This window comes from Neopelma chrysocephalum, unplaced genomic scaffold (assembly GCF_003984885.1).
Source record: "Neopelma chrysocephalum unplaced genomic scaffold, ASM398488v2 Primary Assembly neopelma1_60, whole genome shotgun sequence".
NCBI lineage: Eukaryota > Metazoa > Chordata > Aves > Passeriformes > Pipridae > Neopelma > Neopelma chrysocephalum.
In genome coordinates, this window is record NW_020897715.1 from 10761569 (window position 1) to 10787251 (window position 25683).

Below are 25683 nucleotides of genomic sequence, written 5' to 3' on the forward strand. Positions count from 1 at the left end.
CTGCTCCAGCTCCTGCCGCTGTCAGGCTCATCCTGGGAGCTGAACGTGCTTTTAAAAGTAAAACATTTAAAAGATTAATTCAAGTTGAAATAACAGTAGTGTAAACAAATAGCGCAGACCATCAAGAGCCGGAAACGAGTGTTTGTTTTTTTTCTCTTTTGTATTTAGGATGGGGAATAGTTTTACAAAACGTGTGCATTTCTTCGTTAATGACAACTCAGGTGAGAGAATGACTCGGGTAGTAGCAGAATTACAGAAGGGTTATAACGTGTGTACAAAAATATTAACAATATTTACACTAAATAACGGATTAGTGACATTAACACTGGCAGCCAAATTCAGTCACGGTGTAAACTGACGCAACCTGCCCCCAACCTGCCTGAAGGCTGAATTTGGCTCAGTACCTGTGTGAAAAACGTGCTTTTTACACAATACTAACGACTTTGTCCTTTCACATATGCCCTGGAGTTTTTCTGCCTAAACACAGACCGTTTTGGGCCGGAACCGAGTCCACCACAATGCATACGTAACTGTGTGCCCTTTTCACATTCAGCAAGGACTTTGCTCAGCTTGTTCCGAAGCAGGAATATTGAATAAAAGGGATGCAGACAAAACACTTCGAGGCAAGCAGGCAAGCGTGTAGCTTAAGGAGTGTTGAGTACTAGAAGCAGCTGTGATTGTAATGTTAACGATAGCAATAATGACCTCACTGCAGGGCACTTCCTGGCAAATACTGGGATTTTTAGTTATGCTTTTCTAACGAATGCCCACAGGTGCCAATTTATCTAACACACCAAAAGCAAAAAATGCAGGAGTAAGAACCTCCCTATTATTGTTTTCTTCCTGCATTATGCAAAGAGCCATCTTATTGGAGCTTAAGTGTTCTTACTGTAACAGCCTGTTCTTAAATCAGCAAACCATGTACTGAATTTTAAGTATGCAGTTATATTTTGCATGGGAACTTAATGGGATTCAGGCGAGTTCATAAAGTCAAGTTGCTTTGTCCAGAGATGGACATAAGCTTGTGCTGAAATACATTTCTGAGTCAGGAACACAGACAAATAGGATGTCTAAATACAGTACTGGACTGAGGCTCTGCCTCACGACACTTCTGTGTCTCTGAATAACTCACACAAAGACAAAACAAGTCTACACCCAGTTTTTGCTCAGATGGGAACATCCTACTCCTGATTTCCAAACAATCTCCAGCAAAACCTCATACAAGCCACTTCTGGGAAAGGTGAAGGCATAGGGGAACAGACACAGAGTAAACAAATGCAAATCCTTGGTCCTTAAGTCCATTTGCTACTCACTGCCCACCCCCATGGAATTATCCTGCTCACTTTTGTTTCCCTCTCCTTGAAATATGCAGTAAGGCAGGGCTGTAACCCCTCCAAAGTACAGAAGGGGGTTGCCCAAGAAGGCACAGAACGGTTCCTGAAGCTGGATATACTTGTATGATCCACCTAATCCTTCTTTTCATAACAAACCTTTCCACCTTTGCAGACTGTTTCACTGCCAGCAGCTTGACTGTGCTGAGTTCCCCTTCTTTGGCAAGCAGGGCTGATCAACCCTCTCACAAAGGCCTAACAAGGTAATGTCTGTACAGTGCTTAAGAACATGCAAAGTGCAATATAAGTGCCAAATGTTCTTATTTTTGAGATTAATTAATACTCCAAGAAATAGAAGCACTGAGGTAAGTATAGCTTAAATACTACATTCCCTCATGATTAAAAAAAACCAAAACACCAAACAACTCTTTTCTCTCTAGAAAAGGTGAATCCTGAATATGAAGCGGCAATATCTTGTTTATATTCTGTCGAGCTTAGCACAGCCACAGAGTGCCCTTTTAGTAACAGCAAAACCAGGGACATGAGCTGAAGTTCTCAGAGAAACTAAGAATTCTGCATTAATGATTTCCTCAAATACCATCTTTATGCTTTTCCAGCACAGGTCTGCTCCCACTCACTATATCCAGAGAGGCTGGTGCTCCGTACCTCTGAAGCAATGCACAGTCCACTGTCAGATCTGATGTGCCATTCTGATGGCTGAACAAACAGAAATATCCCCCAGCAAAGGTAAGTGGGACTATAAGCTGCGTGAGCTCTCTGAAAAATTCAGGTTTTGCCCTCAGTGAAGTCCGTGCTCCTCATCTAGGAGTCTGTGACAGTAAGGCTGTATGTAGTATCCCATGCACAAGCTCCTATCAGAGCACTCCAGCTATCAAGTATCAACTGATTATCCTGGTGTTCAGAAGATGATGGATACAACAATAAATTAAAACACTGCACATACTTTTCCTGCTTTTTTCCTTTATCAGCTTTGGCCAATAATGGACCCAAGATTCAACAGACTAATAATCTGGTCAGTGAAACCAAACCCTGCATTCCTATGAACTGTGTGATAAAGACATGGCACAGAAAAGTCAATAGCACCCTAAACAGTAAACAAACACTACTGTAAAATGCTGATGCAAGTACCAAAATTCAGCTGGTGTTGAAAAAACACTGAAAACATTCCGCCAAGGTATCCTGGTTCTGTTGAAACACTAACAGCTGCAATAGGTCCTGCTTAGTGGTTTTGTTCTGTTTTCTTACTCCAGTGCTGGTGTCAGATATTCCCTTCATCGATGCTCTGCAACTTCAGTCTTTGGTTGGCATGGGGCCTGGCACCACGCCGTGTGTTCATGCTGCCTCCTGGCAGAGTCCGTACTGGGAACAGGGCTCCTGGTAAAGCATCTTCCCCAAACAAGCTGAGTTTCACATCAGCTTCAATAGCTCTTGCTAGACTAGTTGCATAACTGTCCAGAGATTTATGGACTTCGGCTTTTACATGAAGAACAGAATTCTTTGCAGCTTCTGGAAAAAAAGAGGTAAAAAAAAGGCAGCATAAGTGTTGATCAGCACAGCTGTGCAAATGCTTGAAGACCAATATTGATCCTTTTTTACAGGTATGATAACGTCCTCTGCAAAATAACTGTTCTGCAGAGCACATTTGCCAACAATACTTAGGCTTTCAAAACCGTTCTATGAACACAATATCCCAGAGTGACGTGGGATACACCTGCTCTTCAGTGCTGGTGCAGTTGCTCTTGTAGCATCTGTATACTTCTCTACCCACCAACATGCTGAGCAACAAAGGTGTTCATCCTAAATGTAACTCTTCAGTGAGGCTGCTGAAATAATTTAAAGTCTCAGAGATCCTGAAAACCCTGAGACTTACCAGGGAGAATTGCTAAACCTGTGAGGAACTTTTTCACTAAAACCTTCCTCTTTTGCTCAGACGAAAAATTAGATATCAGCTCCCATGTAATCACTCAGAAAGATAATGGGCAATGTATATGGTAAAGTATTTGTACAAGGAAATTATCTCATGCTGGGAAGAGGACTAAAGTGAATTTTGCTAACATGTTTAAAAATTCCATAGAAAGGATTGTCATTGTCTCAGGTTTTATTATTACTTGAATCTTAAAGGCTTTCTGCTCATTTTCATACTGTCCACAATCACATAATGTTTAGAAAATTAGGTTGTTAGCCTTCTATTCCATATTATTGTAACTACCAGTGTAAATTAACTTTCCAACAGTTTACAGATGATCACAGCAACACTTTGCTAGCAGAGAATCAAAAAGTGATTTGACTGAAATAAGTGCATGTGGTTCATCTATTTTCACCCACATCTGCTGAGGAACATAGCTTCTATTTCACTTTGCTGGGTAAGTAAAAAAAGTAAGTATAACAGAATGAAATTATATTCAGACTATTCAAGTGTGTAAATAGAAGAATTTCAAGTTTGTGAATGATAAAGTTGAGAGGAGGCAGCAAATGAGGAACACAGGGATAATGCAATCAAAATATGAGCGCAGGAAAATATATTCTCTGAGAAACATAAAACAGACTGCAACAGCCACCAAGATAAATGGAGTTGCAGAGAGGATACTGCTGTGCTATATAAATGATATGTATGCCGGGAATCCCAGCTTCTAACTCTTGTCCTTGTCTGTTGTTACTTGAGAATTGGAAGAAGACCTGATCTTGCTTTCTCTTGTACCTGCATGAATGGTGAGGTCTGTCAAGGCAAAGAGTGATCAGTGATGTTGTAAGACAATTATGAAGGTCCTGAGAGGCTTCCTGAGCAGGCAATATAGTTAGTTCTGAGCATTTACATACTTACCCCTAAACTCACCTTTAATTTGCTCTACTTCATCTTCAAATGTCACTGAACTCCTCCGTCGAGGAGGACAGATGCAGTGTGGGGCATGAGGGCCATCTGAGCTATAATCTTCAAGAAGCATTGTATCTGTTCCTGAAACAATAAAAGCTTTCTCAAGTAAGACAGTAACACTGGGATACAATGTCGTGGCAAAAACTTTTCTGTCTATAGCAGTTCCTTCAAAAGAGGTCTTAACCCAGTTTTTGGGAGTAAATTTCAGCTCAAATTAAACACTGAAAAGGAAAAGAATGAGGTCAGAGTTTTCATTCAAAGGATTGGGAAATCTTTTCTCACTAGCCATCTAAAACTTCAAACAGCTTCAAAATTCTCAGCTGAAGAGCTTATAATGTCAATAGGACAGCAAATTAAGGTGAAACCTTACCTTCAGTAAATAAAAGGTAAAGTTGAGAGCAACTTCTTCCATTTCCTGATGAAGACAAGAGGCTAACAGTGGCTACCCAAGAGGCAGACAACCATAGCTGCCAAATGCCTGCTTGTAATCAGACCTGGGTAGAATTTGAACTGCAGAATTTTTCTGTTCAATTTAGTTTGTCTCTAGTAACCTACTTTCACTTTCTTTAAGTGTTTTTTTAATGGGGAAAAACCCCTTGCTGATTGGGAATGATTTTTGTCCAATGAGTCTTTTTTCCAGTTCAGGATTTTTTTTTTTTTTAAATTCACCTCCCTGAATCTGCTTTGCACCTTTCCAACATAAAATAAGAGTTTAAAAAACACAAGGAAATTCTTGGCACCTCTGCAATGCTTTCACACAGAGGGCAAGACTGCAGCCTACACCTCCCTTGCAATGCTGGTCTCTCTGCTGCATAAAGGAAAAGCAGAGCAAGTATTTTGTGGACACACTAGGACACTGCTGAGAAAGCAGTCCTCAGGGAAGCTGTTGTTGGAAGACATAGATTGGACACATTTAATGTGTGGCACTATACTATCACTCCATTTACTCCTGTGATGTGACAACAGGCCTAGGACAAAGTCCCTTCTGGATTTTGTAACTCCTCTGGAGGGTGACTTCACATCCCTCTTCACCCACTTGACTGCTTTTGATCTGAAAACAGTAGACTCTTACTGATCTACTAGGGTACCAAATCCTCCTCAGAAATGTAGCATGTAACGGAAGAGTGGCACTAGGAAGAAAGATATATTCTTCCATGCAGTAGAATTCTAGTGCTTTTTTTCAAACGTGGCTGGTGAAGAAACTAGCCTCTTACATGGTGGATCTTTTTCCTTGGAATAACTGATCTTAAGGCAACATTTCTAGTAACTGGGACTCAGGTCTCACTTCATATTTTGTGTACAGCTGGCGCCACTTGGATTTTTTTCCTCTTCCATACTTTATCTGTTTTTCACAACATGAAAAGCCCAGGTTCTGTTTACCAGGGAAGATAAAGACACAACTGCACTACAGGCCACGGGATCACGTACTACACGTACAATGTTGCAGCGGGCAACAATGAAGAGGGACTACAACTTCTTGCTGCTCTTTAGTTCCTCACAGCAAAAGTATCCAGTGAAACAGTATGTCACAGTGCATCACTGTATATCCATTCCCAGGCTATGGACCATACTCCCTCTTTAACCAACAGTGGCACTTCCAACAGCATTCACTATCTCCTTAGTTTGTTCATTTGTTTAAACTGCTCACTGTCATTCAAAAAATGGTAACACAACATCCACTTTACTGATGCGGGTTTACCAGGACATTATTCTCCTTTATCACATAAAGCTGCAGAACACTCACAACAGGCATAAAACTACCAGCATAAAACAACACTATAAATAAATCCCAGCTCCACAGTTTTCCTTTACAAAAGAAACAAACCCCTTACACCAAGCAAACGTTAGAAGATCACCCTCCGCTGTCTCTAGAGCAGAAATACTCTTAAACTAGTGCAGTTAAGGAGTGGTGGTAGCTGAATCAACTGCCAGAAAAATCTAGCAACAGTTCTGGATAGAAAATTACTGGCAGAACTGTTTTTCCCTTTTCCAAAACAACTTCAATTGAGAGATCTTAAGTAGTGATGAAATCATAAGCTAAAGCCATCCCAAGTGTTTATGTTTACATTGCAGGATGAACAAAACAAGGTCTTTTACAAAATAGAAAAGAGAAGCACATTCTCCACAGTCCTTTGTTGCTCTGTTCCTTGTGGATACAGGGAAAGTCTCCAAAGAACAATAGAAAACTAAAGGAGAAGGGCACAAAAGCAGTGAGTCTTGTTCCCAGGACACATTAACAAGGGAGGGTCATCATTCTGTAAACAACATTTTGCAAGTAAATGTATTGAGAGCAAGGAAGGAAAAAAGCAACTGCAGCAGTTTTGTTGTAACAGCTGGAACAGATGCTTCATGTCATTCATCCACCAAGAGACATCTGTGTGTGTAAATACTGACTATCCCAGTGAGTTCTGCCAAGTGCAAGCTTCTGCCCAAGTAAAGAAAGCAAGAGACTTGTAGTTACCTGAATCCTGTGAGCAGCTGAAACCTGTGTCTCCTGTGCTGCTGCTGTTTCCTAATGGCCGTCCACCTGCCATGAGGGCAGTAAGATGAGGAGATAGTCCCAAATCTGCAAGAAAGTTTTGTTCCTGTGAATGTTTCAGGGGTTTGCAATAGTAAAAGCCTCTTCCAGTAATACTCACTCTACTGCTTTATTTATTATTCTGCTTATAAAACTTACCTTGCTGATTCAGAATGCACAGCTTCTGGACTTCCCATCTTAGAAATCTCATCAGCAGCTCTCAGGTATTGTTGGAGTCTTTCCTTAAGGAAAGTCTCCTTTCTACCTGCACCATCTCCTTCCCACTCTTATTTCAACTACATGTATTTTATGAGCCAGACAGGCTGAACACCGAGTGTATATGCTCACAGGGATGAGGATATTTGCCAGGCATCTTCTAGACAGAGAATAACATGGTAGCCACCAGCAGCTGTTACAGGCCACTAGTGAGTAACGAAGTTTATGAGCAAGGCTGAAGCACAGACATACCTGACTTCTTTCAAATCTTCAAAACAAGGAAGAGATCCTAGGTTTTTTACAAAGGTGCCTTCTTTGAATCTCACTTCAAGATTTTGTTTTGGGTTTGGTGGGGCTCTTTTTCCCCTCCCTCTCAGCCTACAGCTAATACCCCTGATAAACTTGAAACTGTCAGCTTCTTACTGCTTGGAAAGAGAAAGAAATTTCCTGTCTTTTCCCTTCCACCCCAGTTCCCAGTGTGTTTATCCATAGCATCTCCTGGACACAGATTTGTCAAAACTCCTGCAGCTTGCGATGTCATCATTCAGATGACAGTCTCTCCCAGTAATCCCAGGCTGCAGAAAAGATAAGATGCCCTGCTGCTCTCACTTTCCTTCTGCATTTTAGATCTTCCTTCCCAATTAAATAACTTCAGTTCCTGCCTCAGCATGAAATATCCCTTGAAAGTGTTCTATTTTTGGAAGCTTCTGAACAGGGCAAGGCAAATGATGAAAAAATCAGAATGTCATTGCATTGCTACTTTAAAAAAAAAAAAAACCACCAAACCGAGCAACTGAAGCTCTCAGCCTGCAATATGGGGAGACACCAAATAGTTCTATTTTTACATAGTTTTACTTTGTTAATGATCTTTTCTTCACAATCATTAAGCCTAAAAACTGAATTTACAGTAACACCAGTGTAACTTCAGTGGATCTCAGAGTTGTATCATAAAGCCAGGAATCATAGAAAAAGTGTAGAAAAAGTACTACTGGTAGAGCTCAAATGTGGGCAACACAAAAGGAAATGCTTGAGAAAAAATAAAATAAATATTTTTTATTAACCTTAACACTATGTTTTTCTCTGGCTGAGAAAATTTTACTAGAGTAGGAGAAACATGTTAACCACCAAAAAAAAAAATTCTCCTCTCAAGTGCCAATGATAGCCTGAGCAAAAGACTGATGAAAACTCCAGAAACATCCCACTTTTTTTAGAGAGCCCTGAAACACGCCAAGCACACACAGACATGAAACCTTGCTCTTAGTGGTGTTAAGGAAGAGTGTCTTTTGCAGCCACGTCTTACCTGTGATCCTGTTGGAAATGCTGAATAACCTCGATGTCCTCTGCCGCTGAACAAAGGACTCACGATAATACCGATCCCCAAAGCACATCCCTAGTAGTTCCTTGCGCACTGTCTTGTTCCACAGTCCATAAATTAGCGGATGGCAAATGGCACTGGAAAAGGACAACCATGTAGCCAATGTCTCCAAAGCAGGGGAAATACTGTTTTTTCCCCAAAGTGCCTCTGATGTAATTACTACCATGTAAGGCCCCCACGTAATCACGAAAGCCCCGATGACAACCACGATGGTTATGAAAGCTTTGCATTGGTTGGCTGAGTAAACAACCCCTTGGAAAGCATTCCTTCGGCTGCCAGACGAGGATGTGGAGGTGCTGGAGTTTTTCCTCCCGTTCCTCTGCGAGTCCTCCTCCACGATGATGACGCTACCACAGTGGATTTTGCGGGCCTTAATCCTTGCCACACGGAATATGAATCCATAGCAGATCATCATGACCACAAAAGGCAGGAGCGCGCACCAGATCTGCCAAAAGGCAGTGTAGCCGGCCTCTTTGTGCCAGGCCGCCACACACATCCACTTGAACTGGTCAAACTCTAAAGACGACCAGCCGAAAAGAGGAGGGAGGCAGCCAATAAGGGAATGTAGCCACACGTACACAAGAGCTACCACTGCTCTGTTGCCCGTTATCTTCATTGGGTAAACCATCGGGTACAGGACAGCATAGTACCTGGCGGGCAGGAAAAACAGTAGTCAACAGAAGCACAAAAGACATAGGACAAAGAAAGGAACATATTTTAATGACATTGATATCTAGCCCTTTCTTCTTCAAACATCAAAGTGGGCTCGGGGACCCTGTTTTTAAAAACAGCTACATGTAAAAATATGTATTGTTGCAGTCAAACTTGGCTGAAGGCACACATGCAACTATTAAATCTGTTCCTGTGTGTGAGTGCATGCTTAGGGTAGAATTTGGAATTTTAAGTCATTATTTCACGTTTCTCAAGTAGTGTGTTATTACACCATCAAGTGCTAAAAAACTTAAGATGCACGTCTGCATTTTGCATTATTGATGACATCACTTTGTCGAGGTCTAGATCAAAATTTCACAAGGGGATGAAGAAAAAATGACACTACAACTACGCAGTTACCCTCCGCATTGCTTCCAAACTCTGTGAACAGCCAAAAAGTCTCTCTATGAGATGACTAGACAATTTGCTACAATTCATTAAAACGAGTGGCTTACCGGTCTATAGCTATGAGTCCAAGGGTCAGCATGCTGGCTGAGCTGATCAGCATGTAGAGCAGGGCTGAGAAATTGCACCAAACAACTCCGAAGATCCATTCTCGCCTGATGGAGCTGGTGACAACAAAAGGCAGCACCAGTACAGAGAGCAGAAAGTTGGAAAGGGTCAGGCTGAACACAAACTTGTTGCTCAACGTGAGAAGGTAAGACTTCCGATACAGGGTGACGACAATCACCAGGTTGCCCAAACAGATGAAAATAGCAATGACGATGATAGCAATGGACTCGGTGACTCTGACTGCCCCATCTTCGTGCGTGGTGAGGTTCCTCAGGCCCTTCACATTGCCGAGGGAGGAATTGCTGCTCATGGTCAGAGCATGCAGAGCTGGAGCAGCCAAGACATGCTGAGAACTTAGAAGCAGAACAACGCTCAGAAACATTCAGGCAGTATTTCTTCAAACTCCTTCCAAAGACTGGAGGCCCTTTTGCCTGTGTTAAAATTTACCTGTAGTACACAGGAAATCATTTTAGACAGGCAAGCGAAGGGGCAGTAAATTGCCTGTGGGCACACCAAAGAGATCAATGGCAGCATCAAGCCTAGAACAGGGAACAAACTGTTTGAAAGACAAGAAGAACTGAAGGGGGGGTAACAAGAAAGACAATTAGCACATTTTACTTTAAAATTTTCTAAGGATATTACTTGTTTCTAGGTCATACTTACCAGCTGTGCATCTTACTCAGTCCCTTCATCTAGCCTGTGAAGAAACAAGAACATCACTATCAGTCTTTGCTTCTCTTACTTTAAAGGAAGTCACTTTTTAAAAAAATTCTGCCTGTTTATCCCAATTGTTACCTTGTATTCTGCCTATGGAGAATTTGCTGGTGGTCTGGGGATGCCTGGCTAGTCATACCCTGCTGACTCTTTCTTAACAGTTGCTAAGTAACATTCAAAGACTTGGGAACCATTGCATGTACTCTCCCAACATCGCTTCTCCATGTTCATAATCACCTTAGCTACAGATGTGATTGTATTTTCTGCCAATACCAAAGGACTGGGGGAACTGGCTTTCTGTATATGAGGTTTGAAAAACACTTTCTTGCATTAAGCCAAGGTCCATGCTACAGAAATGCTTAAGAATCTTTAATCCTTGACTTCTCATTCTTAGCATCCATCCCACTGACTCAAACCCTCATTTTGTGAAACCCTGTTATTTCTCCCAATTCCTTAGCAGCCTATTCCCCACTGCCTCCAACTGCCATTCACCATTCAATCCTTCACCCATCTGCAAGACAGCATACTGAAAAATAAAACCCAAGCCAAACAACCAAAAAAACCACCACCAAAAATGCAAATATGCAGACCAGAAAAGTAAAAGAGTCCACTAAACAATATAACGTTGATATTAGCATTTCTTGGAAGTTGGGGACTCGGGGAAAGTTATCTCAGCTAATTCTGCAGCTATGCCCAACCACGGGTCCCAGACAGCCAGGAGTACTCACAGAAATGCTTCTATCTCCGTTGCTGCTGTAGCCTTAGGCAGCAGTGTCAGTCTGGAGAGACGCCTTTTTTCCATTTTTATCTGTACTTTCCTAAGAGCGTAATTAAAGACATTACTGGGCCAATACTTTGTAAAAACATAACTTAGCTCCCCTCTAGTGAAGCTGTCTGAGGCTGTTTGCAAAAACGCCTCCCCTCGAGTTTCTCTCTAAGCATGCCCGCACCACCTCTGCGGGCCTGTCCAATACTTCTGGACCGGTGTGCGTTTTGGGAAGGCGGCTTTTGCCCGGGGCACCCGGCGCTCTCCGTCCCCTCGCGGCCCCGCTGCTCACCGGGGAGTGAAAGCGGCCTTCGGCGGGGTGGCCCGCCTGGGGCTGGGCAGGGCAAGGAGCATCCCATCACATCCCGGGGCAGGGGCAGTATCCCATCACATCCCGGAGCAGGGGCAGTATCCCATCCCACCCCAACCCCGGGCAGCCTGACCGGGCGTGCCGGCACACAAAAAGCGCGCGGGATCCAGCTGGGGGGCGGTTTCGCCATTTTGCCCCCGCGCTCCCTGCGGCAGCGAACAAAGGGCTGGGACAGGGTCCTCCGCCCCGGGCATCCACCGCCGTCCCGCCGCCGCTCCCGCCGCCTCTGCCCCGCGCCCCGGCTCCGCACTCACCGCCCGCTGCCGTCAGAGTGGGACGTTCCTGGTTACGGCGCCCGGGACCCCCCAGCGCCGCCGCGGCCCGAGCCTCCCCCACCCTGGCCCTGGCCCCGGCCCGTCCCTGCCCCTGCCCCTGCCCCTCCCGCCGTCCCGCCCCGCCGCCCCCCCTCCCCGACCGCCATGTTCCCCGCGGCCGCCCGCGAGGGGCGAGCGGAGCTTCGGAAATCCAGTGAAAAGTGGGGGGGGGGGGGAAGAATATCCATTTTACACGGATCAGGTGAAGTGAGTTGCCTCGGCACGTAGTACCAGGCAGTCGTAGAGGGGCAGAGCCAAATTGCTAGACCTCCGAAACGCTATTAAAAGTAACACAGTGAAGATTTTGGGAGTTCTTCCCCCCAACACCACCTGAAGCAAGACTCCGGATATAGGTGTCAGTATAAAGTACATGGTATAAAGGGTGAACGATAATTAAATGCCGTGCTTGTGCATCACTAATTCCTGGCTTGCTCATATGCTGGTAAGGCCTTTGAGCGTAGCGGACGGCTGCTCTGACACGAGCTGTGCTATGTTTTGATTGCTCCGGGGAGTTTTTCATGATGTGGACATCAGTTTCCCGTAGCTGTTGTCTCAGCTTGCCCCTGTGATCCAGCAGCAGGAGCAGGACTGTGTGTCTTGCTCCTGTGCCAAGGGAAATTCTTAGGGAGTTAAGTCTGCCCTTTCAATGATGCAGAAAAGCAAGACAACCACCTCCCCATTAGCAATGGAGTAGTAACTTATGTGTCACTTTCAACCAGTTCTACTGATGCTTTTCTACAGGATTTTTTAAGCTGCCATCACATTTTGACATTTTTAAAAGACCATCTTTGGACAACATTCAAGAACCAATATGTTAAGAACCATACCCAACCCAGCACAGGTGATTCCACAACGGGCAGAAACTGATACCCATGAAGTTCCACCCACCAACACAGCAGAGAGCATTGTGTGATGAAGGCTGGTAATGTTTGCTGCATCTTTGAGCATGGCCATCGGAGGCTTTAGAGCTCCCAGCTCCCACCCAGCCGTCCTGCTGCTCTCGGTGAGGTACCCGTGGGGAAGTGGCTGGAGGCACGAACACCCACAGGGCACACACATGTTCTCCACCAGCTGCCACAGACTGGCTCCCCGGGAATGAGGGCAGGGGGGAGCTCACTGGCTCCCTTTTCCTGTGGTGGGCAGAGACCAGAGAAAGGTCTGCTCTCCCCATGGTGGTTCCAGGAGTGCAGAGGAGCACGGAGCCCTCCATGTGTAGCAGCACCTCCCACCTGCCCACCTGATCACAGAATGGATCAGGTTGGAAGGGACCACCGTGGGTCACCTGGTCCAACCTCCCTGCTCAAGCAGGGTCATTCCAGAGCACATTGCACAGGATTGTGTGCAGACGGTTCTTGAATATCTCCAGTGAGGGAGACTCCACAACCTTTCTGGGCAACCTGTTCCAGCACGTGGTCACTCACACAGTAAAGAAGTTCTTCCTCATATTGAAGTGGAATTTCCTGTGCATCAGTTTCTGCCTGTTGCCTCTTGTCCTATTGCTTGGCACCACCGAGAGCCTGGCTCCATCCTCTTGGAATTAGATATTTATACACGTTAATGAGGTCCCCTCTCAGCTGTCTCTTCTCGAGGCTAAACAGATCTAGTTCCCTCAGCCTTTTCTCGTAAGAGAGATGCTCCAGTCCCTTAATCATCTTTGTCACCCTCCTCTGGACCGGCTCCAGGATCTTGATGTCTCCCTTGTTCTGAGGAGCCCAGAGCTGGACACAGCACTTCAGATGTGGCTTCATTAGAGCTGAGCAGAGGGACTGGAGCACCTCCCTCGGCCTGCTAGCAAAGCTCTTCCTAATACATCCCAGGATTCCGCGCCCGGGCTCCGCGCTGCCGGCGCCCCTGGAAGCGGAAGCGCTGTGAGGCGGCTGTTCCGGCGTTGCGGTCGCTGCCGTGAGCGCTGTGCGGTGTGGACAGAGGAGGGGAGGAGAGGAGCTCCGCCGCCTCCGCCGCCCGTTCTGGCCCCTTTTGCTTTCTCCTCGGCGGAGAGGAGGCCGCCATGCACCCAGTTTTCCAGAGCAGCCGGCGCGACTTCACCTTCGGGCCGTGGAAGCTGAGCGCCGCTCGCACGCACATCATGAAGTCGGCGCAGGCCGAGAGGTGGGGCGGGCTCGGGCCGGGGGGGCGGCACGGCACGGCACAGCACGGCACGGCATAGCACGGCACAGCACGGCACGGCATAGCATAGCACAGCACGGCACGGCACGGCACAGCGCCCCCGCTGCTTGGGGACCCCGCGGGGCTGCAGCCTCAGCCCCTCACAGCAAGGGCTTTGGGGCGCCTGGGCGCCTTGCGCAGGAAGCACAGACCCTTCCCAGGGCGGGGGAGACGCTTCCCAGTCCAGTTACTACGGGGGAGGGGGAGCTCTTCCCTCTTTTTTTGAGACGGGAAGCTTGAATCTTTGGCTGGAGAAGCTAGGGTGATTTGGGTTACAGGTGATTTCCAAAATTTGGTTTTACTGATTGCTGAAGGGAGCCTACAAGAAAGATGTAGAGGGGATTTTTACAAGAGCATGTAGTGACAGGACAAGGGGGCAGAGATTCAAACTGAAAGAGAGCAGGTTTAGATTAGATATTAGGAGGAAGTTCTTTACTGTGAGGATGGCCAGACACTGGAACAGGTTGCCCAGAGAAGTTGTGGATGCCTCATCCCTGACAGTGTTGAAGGCCAAGCTGGATGGAGCTCTGAGCAACCTGGTCCAGTGGGAGATGTCCCTGCCTGTGGCAAGGGGGTTGGAACTCGATGATCTTTAAGGTCCATTCCATCCCAAACCATTCTATGATTCTAGTGGTTTTGGAGATCTGGACCTCTGTGAACTGATGCCTGCTAATTAGAAGCCTGATTTTCTTAATTACTTTTTAATGGTGATTAAGGGCCCTTTAAACATGGCCTGTGGACTCTCTACTCCAGCAGCATATCTTGGTAATAGCTATATTAAGGTAGTGGTTTTCATTAAAAATTTATAATTTGCTTTCTTCCTGTAGTAATTTCCACTCCTGTCAAACCATTGGAGAAAGTCTTCCTGTGTCAGCATCAAGCACTTAAGTCAGATTTGCTAATGTGGAGCTGAACAGTTCAGCTGTGCCATAACTGACCATAGTGGCAGCTAAATTCACCAGATACTTCTTGTTTTCAGTTTCTGGAATAGTGGAATACAATTTCTTGTTAGTCATGTTAAATGTATGCTCATTCATCTTGCTTTTCCCTTTCCTGAGATTAATAAGGCCTTCTCCAGGAGAAACTGGCTGCCCTTGGCTTGGATGGGTGCACTGTTTTCTGGGTGAAACACTGGCCAGATGGCCGGCCACAGGGAATGGTGGTAAATGGAGTTACATTCGGCGGGCGGCCGATCACAAGTGGTGTCCCCCAGGGCTCAGTATTTGGGCCCATCCTGTTTGATATCTATCAACAGTCTGGATGAGGTGATCAAGTGCACCCTCAGTAAGTTCCCAGGTGATACCAAGTTGGATGGGAGTGTTGATCTGCTGAAGGGTAGGAAGGCCTGCAGAGGGGTCTGGACAGACTGGATCGATGGGCTGAGGCCAACTGTATGAGGTTCGAAGTCCTGGGTCCTTCACTTGGGTCTCAACAACCCCAGGCATCACTACAGGCTTGGGGAAGAGTGGCTGGAAAGCAACTCAGCAGAAAAGGCCCTGGGGGTGCTGATCGACAGCAGCTGAACATGAGCCAGCAGCGTGTGGCCAAGAAGGCAATGGTGTCCTGGCTTGGATCAAAAATACTGTGTCCAGCAGGACCAGGGAAGTGATTGTCCCTCCGTACTCAGTGCTGGTGAGGCTGGACCTTGGGTGCTGTGTCCAGTTCTGGGCCCCTCACTACAAGAAGGACATGGAGGTGCTGAAGCGTGTCCAGAGAAGGACAATGGAGCTTAGGAAGGGTCTGGAGCACAAGTCCTGTGAGGAGTGGCTGAGGGAGCTGGGGTTGTTTAGCTTGGAGAAAAGGAGGTTCAGGAGTGACCTTATTGCTTTCTACAACTATCTGAAAGGAGGTTGTAACAAATAATAGAACAAGAAGAAATAGCCTCAGGTTGCACCAAGGGAGGTTTAGATTGGATATTAGGAAAAATTTCTTCACAGAAGGTGTTGTCAGGCGTTGGAACCTGCTTCCCAGGGAAGTGGTTGAGTCACCATCCCCGGAGGTGTTTAAAAGATGTGTAGACATGGCACTCAGGGACATGGTTTCCTGGTGGACTTGGCAGTGCTGGGCTAACGGTTGGACTTGATGATCTTAGAGGTCTTGTTCAACCTAAACAATTCCATGATTCTAATTTGTTTGATATAGTCTCATGTCTGGAAATGCTATGCTTGTTTTTTAATTAGCATTATAGTAAACTATGTAAATGTTAATTTTTAAACATAACAACATAATACTTTTTTAAAACTGGGCATCTGCCTTAAAACAGGTAAAACCTATGTTCCTTCTTCCATCTTTATCTTATGCCTAAAAAAATCTCAAACTGCTTTTGACTAATGATCCTTTGGTTTTTACAGTTACAGGTAAGAAAACTTGAATCCTGTGATTTAGTAGTTTTTCTGTAATGAGGTTTCAACATCCATGTAAGCCATACTTGTGTCCTGTGGGGGAAGGAGAGGTGTTCTTAGAGCATCTCATTCTTATGCCATATTTGAAGACTTATTTTGTAGGATGTTACCTCTTAAAAATAAAGATCTTTTTTGTTAAGATTGGGAGGATGTTAATTCTCTTCATTATTTGTGAACAAGTGAGAGACTTAAACTGCCAGTCTAAAAGCCAAATTGCCTGCTCTACTTATTTTCTGATCTCTTCAGTTTCTTTAATTGTACCTATTTTAAATTAGTCACCTCTGTAATTTTCAGAAATTACCTTTATCTGTTTAGATGTTTTTGAGGAACGCACAGTTTTTTAGAACATATTGAAAAAGACTGAAAAGTAAAGCAGCAAGAGCCATAACATAGGCTTGAAAGAACAGAGAGGATTTTACAGGGTAGGGAAGTCCAAAAATAGCCATTTACCTGTAGATCTTGGTACCTAGCGTGAGATCTGCAAAACAATTCATCCGACTTCAAATTTGAAAAGTCAGAAACCATCTTGTTGCAGTGCTTTTAGTCAGCTTCCATTTATAATGTATTTCTCTTGGCATTTTGTCTTTTTTTATTGCTCGGGGAACATCATTAGTATCTGTAGGAGTTTTATTTCTGGCAGATATATATCGCAAAAATCCCTCAACAGCCTGTGTGGAAAAGTGAAGAATTAAATGTGCCAGAGCCAAGAACTCCTTTCTGTGCTAGAGATGGTTTTTGCAGGTCAAGGGACCTACACTTGATGAAATGGAAAAGTTCATTATGTTATTCTGCCTTCTCTGGGAAAAATGTAGGATCTTATTCTCCAGGTCTATGAATTTGCTTTTTTAATTTAGTTAGGTTAGCATATTGTTCTTTTTTATGTAGGGTTACAGAAATAACCACTTTTGTTCAGGAATGCCTTGTTATCAATGTGAACATTGTGATTACAACACTTTTTGTCCTCCCCTCCTTCAAATTAATGTATTTCCTAAAGTTTTCTTCTCTCCAGATATCATGTATTCCTTTTTGATCTCGATAGGTAAAGTAGGTAGTGGTAGGGAGAAAAAGAAGTATATGAAACCTTTTAGTAATTAAGGTCAGAGTGTATATCAGGTGGTGGTGGGGGGTGTATTTATATATAGCACATGTTTATATGTACATAAGTACAAATAAGTATATAGACTGATGCAAAACAGAACGTGAAATAGGATGGCTTGAGATTTTCTGCAGGGATCATGCTTACTTGGTTCATGAAGTACCTTGTTCAGTTGGATCTGTGGCTCTGGCTGTGGCTTTTCTGCTTAAAGTTATAAATACCAGTACCAGTCTTCTACCAGCTTGGAAAAGTAGTAGATCACAGTAGTGTCTTCTGTGTTTTTCACATACTCTGCCAGGGTTGTCTTAAGTGTCTTTTTTGTAGGCTTCTGAATTTGGAGGTATGGATCACTGTGCCTAGTGAATTCAAACTTGCTGAGGATGAGCGCTCATTCCTAAAAGTTCTTTTTGAGCACCTGCCAAAGTAGTTCGTGGACCATCCAGGGATTTGCTAGAAGAGGTCAAAAACTCCTTCTACATGCTTCTCAGATATTTTTTGATTCCTCATGTGTGAGACTTTGTACGAGCCTGATGGAGAAGGAATGTTTTGGAAATATTTTTGTGGTGAAAAAGTCACTTTGGTTCAATGATTCTGCATTTCAGGTCAAATGATTAACCTGGGAAAATACAAAGTCTTCCAAAACATATCAATGATATGCCTTCTAAATTATTATGTATAATTCTAAAGAATACTTATTCCAGAACAGGGACTGCTTTTACTCAACTATAGCTGACTGATGTGTCTTTCATTTTTCTCTGCAGATTGGCCGATGAATTACACATGCCTTCCCTGCCAGAAATGATGTTTGGAGACAATATCCTAAGAATACAGCATGATCATGGTTTTGGAATTGAGTTCAATGCTACAGATGCTTTAAAATGTGTCAATAATTGTCAAGGTATGATCAAAGTCGCTTGTGCAGAGGAGTGGCAAGAGAGCAGGTACAGTATTTTATCACCGGTGGGCAAGTACTGGTGCGTTGCATATGAAACTGTCATAAAGTAGTTAAAAGAGCAGACCAAACTCTTGAAGACCATATTGCATTTGGTTCTGCCCTAGATACAGCGTGTGATCACAGAAGTCACTTAGCTTTTCTTTGCTGTGATCATCCTATCTGTTAAATTGGGTCTGCTGTATTTTTCAGTTGTGTCTTGGCTTTCTTAAAATAAACTTCAAGTTTAACATGGCTCAGTGCTGTTCCTGTTTATTCGAACTCACAGGGCCTCGAGCATTACAAGATTGTGTGGTGTTTCAAAGTGCAAAGTGCTGTACATGTTTAAAATCTTAGCCTTAGGAATAAAGCAGAACAGTTACCATGTATGAGAACTAATTGTAATGCTTGGTATTTACCAAATTAGTTTTAGAGCACCTGGAAATAAAACACAGAGAAAAAGCAAAGTTGTCATGAAAACTAAGGCAAATTGCAGTGTCAGTGATTGCTGTGTGTCATCAGCACATCACTTTCTCCCTACTTAAAGAAAAAATGATCTTGAAATACAAATTTTTCAACAATATTGCATGAAATCTTTATTTTGACTCATAGAACTGAGATAGTGTTAGCACAGGAATTCTCATAATGGTTTTCTAAGTTATTATGGAAACAGATGTTGTGAAACTATGATTGAGTCTTAACGTTGTCATTGCAGCACAAATCTTCTGTTTTTGTTGGAGAATAATGTGGGAACCATAATGCACGGTCGTATGTGGGGTTGTAATTTTTTGAGAATTACTACAAAGCAATTACTACAAACCTGTTTTCTCTTTCGCTTTTGAGGAGTGAGACTGAGCACACTAAGGAAGTTGTCAAGCCATATGACTGGACTTACACAACAGACTACAAAGGGACATTGCTGGGAGATACTGCAACATTAAAGGTAACGATTTTCTCCATGTTAAATGCTGACCACATATTGTTTCAGTCAAACACTTTTAAAGCTGTCATTTACGTTTCAGTAGGCTTCTGTAAAATCTAAAGCATGCTTCATAATTTCTGACTGCAAAGTATAGTTTGGGCTTATCCTGGCTCTCAGCATGTTCTCCTAATGAAATCATCCTTATTTTAATAACAGGAGGGGTGGGGGGAGGGTGGGTGTTGTCTTAAAGCATTTTAGGATTAAAGCACGTGGGAATGTTCAGCACTTGCTGGGTGCCCCTCTGAAGCTCTGAGCTGCTCACACACAGCAGGACTATCAAGTGTGTAATTCTGTATTACGTTTGTGCTCTGTTGCTTGCCTGTTTGTCTAAGCAGATATGTAGATCTGGCTGCTTTCAATGATTTTATGTTATTGCAGCAGTAACTCCTCTTATTTAAACTCACAGGCCCTCCCATATCTTGAGAATAAGACTAAAGTTCCCAGTTTTTCTTTACTGTATACAGATTTCTTGTTACTAAGTAGATAAACTATATTAATTCACTAGAATGCTTTAGTTAGAGATCATATGAGTTATTCTGGAATTAAAAATGCAGCATAGGAACAAACCATGTGTTGTTGGCCTGTAGTCTTAAGGTACCAGAAGTGTATTAGGGTCTATCCACCATGAGGTGTATTAGGTCTTTCCACCATGAGGTGGAAAACATGGGTACTTGATTTTCATGGAAAGGCTTTATTAGAAGCCTTTTCAGGGTCTGTAGTGAGAAGAGATACTGAATGCGTGGAATCCTGTTTATAAACCCAGACTTCTCATTTGTGTGTTAAACATGAGGCATCTTCAAATGTTTTGGAAAAAACATTTGAAAGAAAGTGAACAGAATTGTTTGCAGCTGAAAACCTACTGAGCTGAAAACCTACTGAGGATACTCTTGGAAACTTAGGTTTTAATTTTAACTTCTTCTCCTAGAAATCTGGAATGTTTTAAGGTTTGAGCTCTAAAAGCTTTTTCTTTTCTAAAACTGTGAAATTCAAAAGATCAGGACAAGCTTTTTGTGGTTTGGCAACAAATTAACGTGCTAACTGTTCTTAATCTTTTTCTTTAGGTTGTTCCTACAACAGAACACATAAATACAGAGAAATTGAAAGCCAGGGAACAAATTATGTTTTTTGAAGAAGTACTTCTGTTTGAAGACGAACTTCATGATCATGGAGTATCAAGTTTGAGTGTAAAAGTAGTGAGTACTTAGAGGCTTACACAAGATGCTTGGTGACTCGTTGGCTAAAAGATGCAAAATGCAGTCACTTTTTGCGTGTTCTTCCTTCTGGGATTTAAACTTTAGAACACAAACTTCTTTATCCTTGCTCATAGAAATACAATCTTACTGGAAAATATGTTGTTTTGAAATCTTTCTATCATCTGTCACTTGCTTCAGGGAACAATCCTTTCCCTCTTTCTGCATACTGCCTAAGAGTCTTTTGAGGCACTGTCTGCCCTATTGTTCAGCCATGGTTGTAGCAAATCAACAGCCCAGATTTTGGCTTTACTGCTGAAAGCTCCTCATACTATCTTTCATTGTGAATATCTGATGTAGATAATTGCATACTTAAAGTGTACCTTTGTAATATGCTGAATGGAACATCTTTATTTTTGCAGAGAGTTATGCCTTCCAGCTTTTTTGTGCTGTTGAGGTTTTTCTTGCGAGTTGATGGGGTACTTATCAGGATGAATGATACGAGGCTTCATCATGAGGTAAACCCTTATTTTCCATCATGACTGTTTTACAGAGGTTCCCTTGCTGTGTTACTTTTATAGACCTGCTGATATTCCTCTAATTTAATACTGATGTTTGGGGGCACAGAGGTTACCTGAACTGAACTTACATTTGTCTTTTATAATTGTGGTGGTGCTGAACTAGCAACCAAGTGTGGATGATGTGGAGGGAGGTGTTACATGAGCAGAGTAGGCTTCTTCTCATGTGAAGTAATCACTTAAATACATGTGACAGACACAGTTTAGAGAAGAAAGTACAAGAGGAAAAATAGGCAACAGTAAATAGTTTGACACTGTTCTTTTCTCCAGGTAAATTATTTTTGGCTTGTCTAGTAGAATTAGACTGCAAGTGTTAACTTGCAAATAACTGTCCATATTCCATTGAGTTCTGATATCTCATAAATAATACAGAATGTTAAGATTTAACTGGTTTGCTTATTCTGTCTAACTGTATTTGTACTGATGAAGTAGTTCAAGGTGAGTAAAGATTAGCAAGTGTATTCAGTCCTAGCATTTTTTTTGAGGCATGCACACAGAAAGGTGATTTTTGGAAGGGAGAACATTGCTATCAACTTTCTCTGTCTTTGTGAATTTGAACATACATTTCTGCTCCCAGATGAAAATCTGTGGTCAACCAAATGCAAATGTATACTGAATTCAGTGTATTTAAAATGCTTGGCTTGCACTGATACGAGATGATAATTTTTTTTCCATTAGGCTGACAAGACCTACATGTTGCGAGAATACACATCCAGAGAAAGCAAAATATCAAGTTTAAAGGTATTGCATTTTTTAAACTTACTTTCTTTCTTCTTTCTGTCTGCTTTTTTGTTTTACAGTCAGCATAGAAAATACTGTGTCTGTAAGTCATTCTTTGTTAGGTGTGGAACTGATAGGGAGGAAAAATCTTTCTACTTATGCAGCATTTGTTTTAGTGGTTTCAGGATTTGCATTTGTAAATGCTCAGATCACATGGCAAGAGATGGGATTGAGTTACTTTTTCTAATTGTGAGTTACCAAGATTAATTATTAATTATTTTTTCATAGAACTCTTCAGGTATAAAATCAGGTATTCCATGTCCCCTGATGCTCAATTTCAGGCCTGGTTGTATGCTTGCAGGTAGTGTTAGAGATTAAAATCTGTTTGGTAATAGACTCATTCAGTTTTTCTCAAATAAGTTTAATACATGACCTTCAAACTCTAGGAATGGCTCAGCATAATTCATGGCACATTTGGAGTTGCAGCTGTTTATTTTTATTCTTGACTCAGCACCTGATCTTTCATATTCTTGTAACTTTCCTTTTCCCTTATTTTTCTTTCACTTGGAAAAAGTGACTAATGCTAACCTTCCAAGGGAGTATTTTTGCAAAATGTTTTTTGTCTTGTGAGTAAAGAGGCACTGTATCATTTCTTAACAATATGTGATCCCTATAAACAGGACTAAATCCAGACATGAGCTTTTTGAATAGTTTTGTAATTTTTGAAATATTAATCAGTGATCTAGGTTTTATTTCATCTCATGTTTAAAAATTATTGTCTGTGCTGTTAAGTAATTTTTCCTGCTTGTTGTTATAGAGAGGAAATGCATATGGCTTTTCAGTTCCCTAGATTAGCTTGCATAGGCAAAGCAGAAAAGATTCCTGCTTCACTGAGATTTGAAATAATTGAAACAGTGGTATGGCTCCTTGCATGGCAAGGGTAGCCAAAGTGCAGGTTGCATTTGAATAGCTCTGGATGCACTTCTTTAAGAATGTTGTTAGGAAGTTTGGAGGTTATTTGTTCAGTATAGCGTTATTTTTTTCCATCATGTGTCTTGTATATGGTGATCTACAGAGATCTCCAGAGAAAGGTACCGATTCATTTAATGAAATCACTTTATTTGTTAAAATATGAAATTAAAATCCAGTGAGTTTTAGTATTTTATATACATGTCTGTGGTGAACGTCATAAAACTAAGATACATGTTAAGATTGATCAATTATCAATAGTTAAATACAAGCAACTCTGGGGAATATATCACAATGGCTAGAAGACATGGAATCCCTTGTGGCCATCCTAGTCTCATCTAGAATTAGAACCTTTAAAAGACTGTTTGTTACATTCCCATTTTAAATATATTTTTAAAAAAATTGTAGCTGTTTATGGATGTCTCTGACTTTCTTGTGCTCTTATAATCTGCTGCTTAAAAATGTTAAATCCCTTTCCCTGGCTTATTGATCCACATAAGGATTAAGACTGTATGTCCATTTGAAGTTATAAGATAAATTTTAATAATCATACCTGACTTCAGGTAAATTATAGATTAATTGTCTGCAAAAGTTTAAAGTACTTTTTTTTCCCCTTCCTTTCATTCACTTGTTTCATATAAAATTTTTGCTTTTTAGCACGTTCCACCTTCCCTGTTCACGGAACCTAACGAGATCTCTCAGTATCTACCCATAAAGGAGACAATCTGTGAAAAATTAGAATTCCCAGAGAAGCTGGAGCCTAAACCAGAAGCATCACTGGAAACCATGTGTGTTAAGTCTAAATAAATGTGACTTTATATGGACTTGAAGTAGACTGGAGATGATGTGATCACGTATTCGTTGCCCTGGGGGGTGTTTCACTAATAGTGGAATGAAGAATTTGGCTAATTTTTCTGTAGCCTTGAGAGAAAACATTTCAAGCAGGTTTTGCTAATGGTGTTTTTTGTTGTTTTTTTTTTTAACCTGTATCTGGAATTGATGATAAGCTGGTGGTGAGTGATAATTTTCAGTGGCACTGGAGAAATGACAATTAAGAGTCTGGATTCTGTTTAATTCACCAAGTAGGCAGGAGTATTTTCTGGACCCTCCACCACTAACACTTTTATGAAGATTTTTTTATTGCTGCTTCAGATATTAAGAGATTACTGGCATTGTAAAGTTGGCGTGATTTATTTTTATTGAGAAATCATCCACAGTAAAAAGAAAAAGAAAAACTCATCTGCATTTATTTTGATCTGACAGTCCTAAACTATACATTTTGCTTGGCTTCCCCTACTGTGAGCTGATAATCAACTGTTACTCTCTGATCTAGAGTCTCACCTAAGAATATTCATTTCATCTGAGGATAGGTTTAGGGATTGGGGGAAAAAATGGATTTGTTTGACATTATATAAAGGTAAAATGACTTTCTTTGTAAAGCAGTTAATTCTGATGTCAGACAGATTTCTCTAGACAATTCTGGAGACTCTCATTTGGGGTCTGGATGCTGCTCCAGTCACGTACAATATTGGACATGCATTGTCCTGCATTGACCATTTGTTGGATGCACTGAATGGTGCCCACATGTGATGGTTATACTGCCCTGAAAGTCAAATTGCCAAATTGCAGCGTGGATTGAGGCTGGGGAAGACAGAGGTGTTTAGTCTGTAATCCCTAAAGGATGCTGTATTTGGAGTTTGACAAATGAGATCCTGTATGGCCTTAGAAGGATGCTAACATGTTCCAGATACGTAATTTTGGTTTATTATAAAGTTCTTTAAGTTTTAATATTAATAGCATTGTGATCACTTGTATAGTATGGTTTTAACACTTTGTAGATTAAACTTAAATATTTGTATTGCTTTTGGAAATCCTACAGTATGTTAATGGTTTGGCCTAAGAATGGGGCAGCTGAGCAGGCTTGTCTCGGTGTACTGCTGACTCTCAGTGCAAGAAGCAAGTCACTGCAGTGAAAAGCAGGCTGTGGTTTAAGGTGATTACAGATAAGAATGAGTATGCATTCTGTTGTCTTGGGGGTTTTGTTTAAAAAAGTTCATATTTTACACTGCATGACTTAATAGAAACAACTCACCTCAAAACCTGGTATTTAAGCAGATCTTCAGAGAAATGGTTTTCATGTAGAGAAGACCCTGAGGTTTTTAGGAAAGAAACCCCAGTCTACTGCCATCTAAGGGACTGTTTTCTTGGTGTCCTGTGTCACTGATTTACTCTAACTACGGGGAAGACACTTCTCTGTGCCTCCGTTCCCTGTATGTAAAAATGAGAGTTAATATATGCCTACCTCACAGAGAGTCTGTGGGGATTAGTTTGTAAAAAGTTATTGATTAGAATTTATTTTTTTTTCTGAATACACCTTCAGCCTTATCTTTGGAATCCTTTGGAAAGGATTACTGCAAAATATCTTATGATCCATAGGATAAAATGAGTGAAGAAAACTGAAATTAAGCAGTCTCTGAAAGAAATTGTCACCTGGACATGGTCTGTGTGACTGAATTTATGGCCACTTTGAAATAGAGGTGAGATCCTCTATATTCCCTATTACAGTCCTATATTCTGTTGGCGTTTTTTCATCTTCCGGCATTGTTTCCTAAAGATTTTGATGTCAGGGTAAAGAAGGGGGCTGCAAATAAATGCAGCATGGAAGTGATTAAAATTCATTTGGTAATAGAAGATGATTTGGGTCTGCTCTGGTGATAGAGGAGTACGGGGAGAGAGTGAAAAGGAGGGGAACAACAAATGGGGGTGAAGAGGTATTTTTCTGGTAGAAGTAAATCATGGCACTTCTTTTACTCTAAGCATAAATTATTTTACATGCCTTAAAGCTTATAAAAACACACTTTAAAGCTGGTAATGACTGAGAGCAGAGCTCATGTAGTGGTAGCATGAAGGAAACTATATCTGCATTAA

The 25683-nt window shown here is 42.2% G+C and overlaps 2 protein-coding genes across 4 annotated transcripts; one reads left to right on the forward strand and one right to left on the reverse strand.

Annotated features, from left to right (window-relative positions):
* Window positions 1–144: 144 nt before the first annotated feature.
* Window positions 145–13540, reverse strand: GPR161 (G protein-coupled receptor 161). 3 transcript variants are annotated; one of them, XM_027681189.1, is made up of 8 exons: window positions 13143–13540; window positions 11000–11089; window positions 10221–10254; window positions 9500–10004; window positions 8259–8983; window positions 6686–6790; window positions 4186–4305; window positions 145–2858 (listed from the first exon to the last, which is right to left on the reverse strand). In XM_027681189.1, exons 4-8 carry the CDS (start codon window positions 9937–9939, stop codon window positions 2611–2613), a joined length of 1638 nt encoding a protein of 545 aa, XP_027536990.1. In that variant the 5' UTR covers window positions 9940–10004; window positions 10221–10254; window positions 11000–11089; window positions 13143–13540; the 3' UTR covers window positions 145–2610. The 3 variants fall into 3 exon arrangements, with proteins under 3 accessions (XP_027536990.1, XP_027536992.1, XP_027536991.1); XM_027681191.1 differs by having other exon boundaries at window positions 9500–10113; XM_027681190.1 differs by lacking the exon at window positions 13143–13540 and adding an exon at window positions 11662–11756.
* A 59-nt stretch (window positions 13541–13599) lies between these two features.
* TIPRL (TOR signaling pathway regulator) lies at window positions 13600–25238 on the forward strand. The gene is made up of 7 exons (XM_027681097.1): window positions 13600–13830; window positions 18147–18326; window positions 19160–19259; window positions 20360–20491; window positions 20911–21006; window positions 21745–21807; window positions 23413–25238. The coding sequence occupies exons 1-7, from the start codon at window positions 13730–13732 to the stop codon at window positions 23560–23562; spliced, it is 822 nt and encodes a 273-aa protein (XP_027536898.1). The 5' UTR covers window positions 13600–13729; the 3' UTR covers window positions 23563–25238.
* The last annotated feature ends 445 nt before the right edge of the window (window positions 25239–25683 follow it).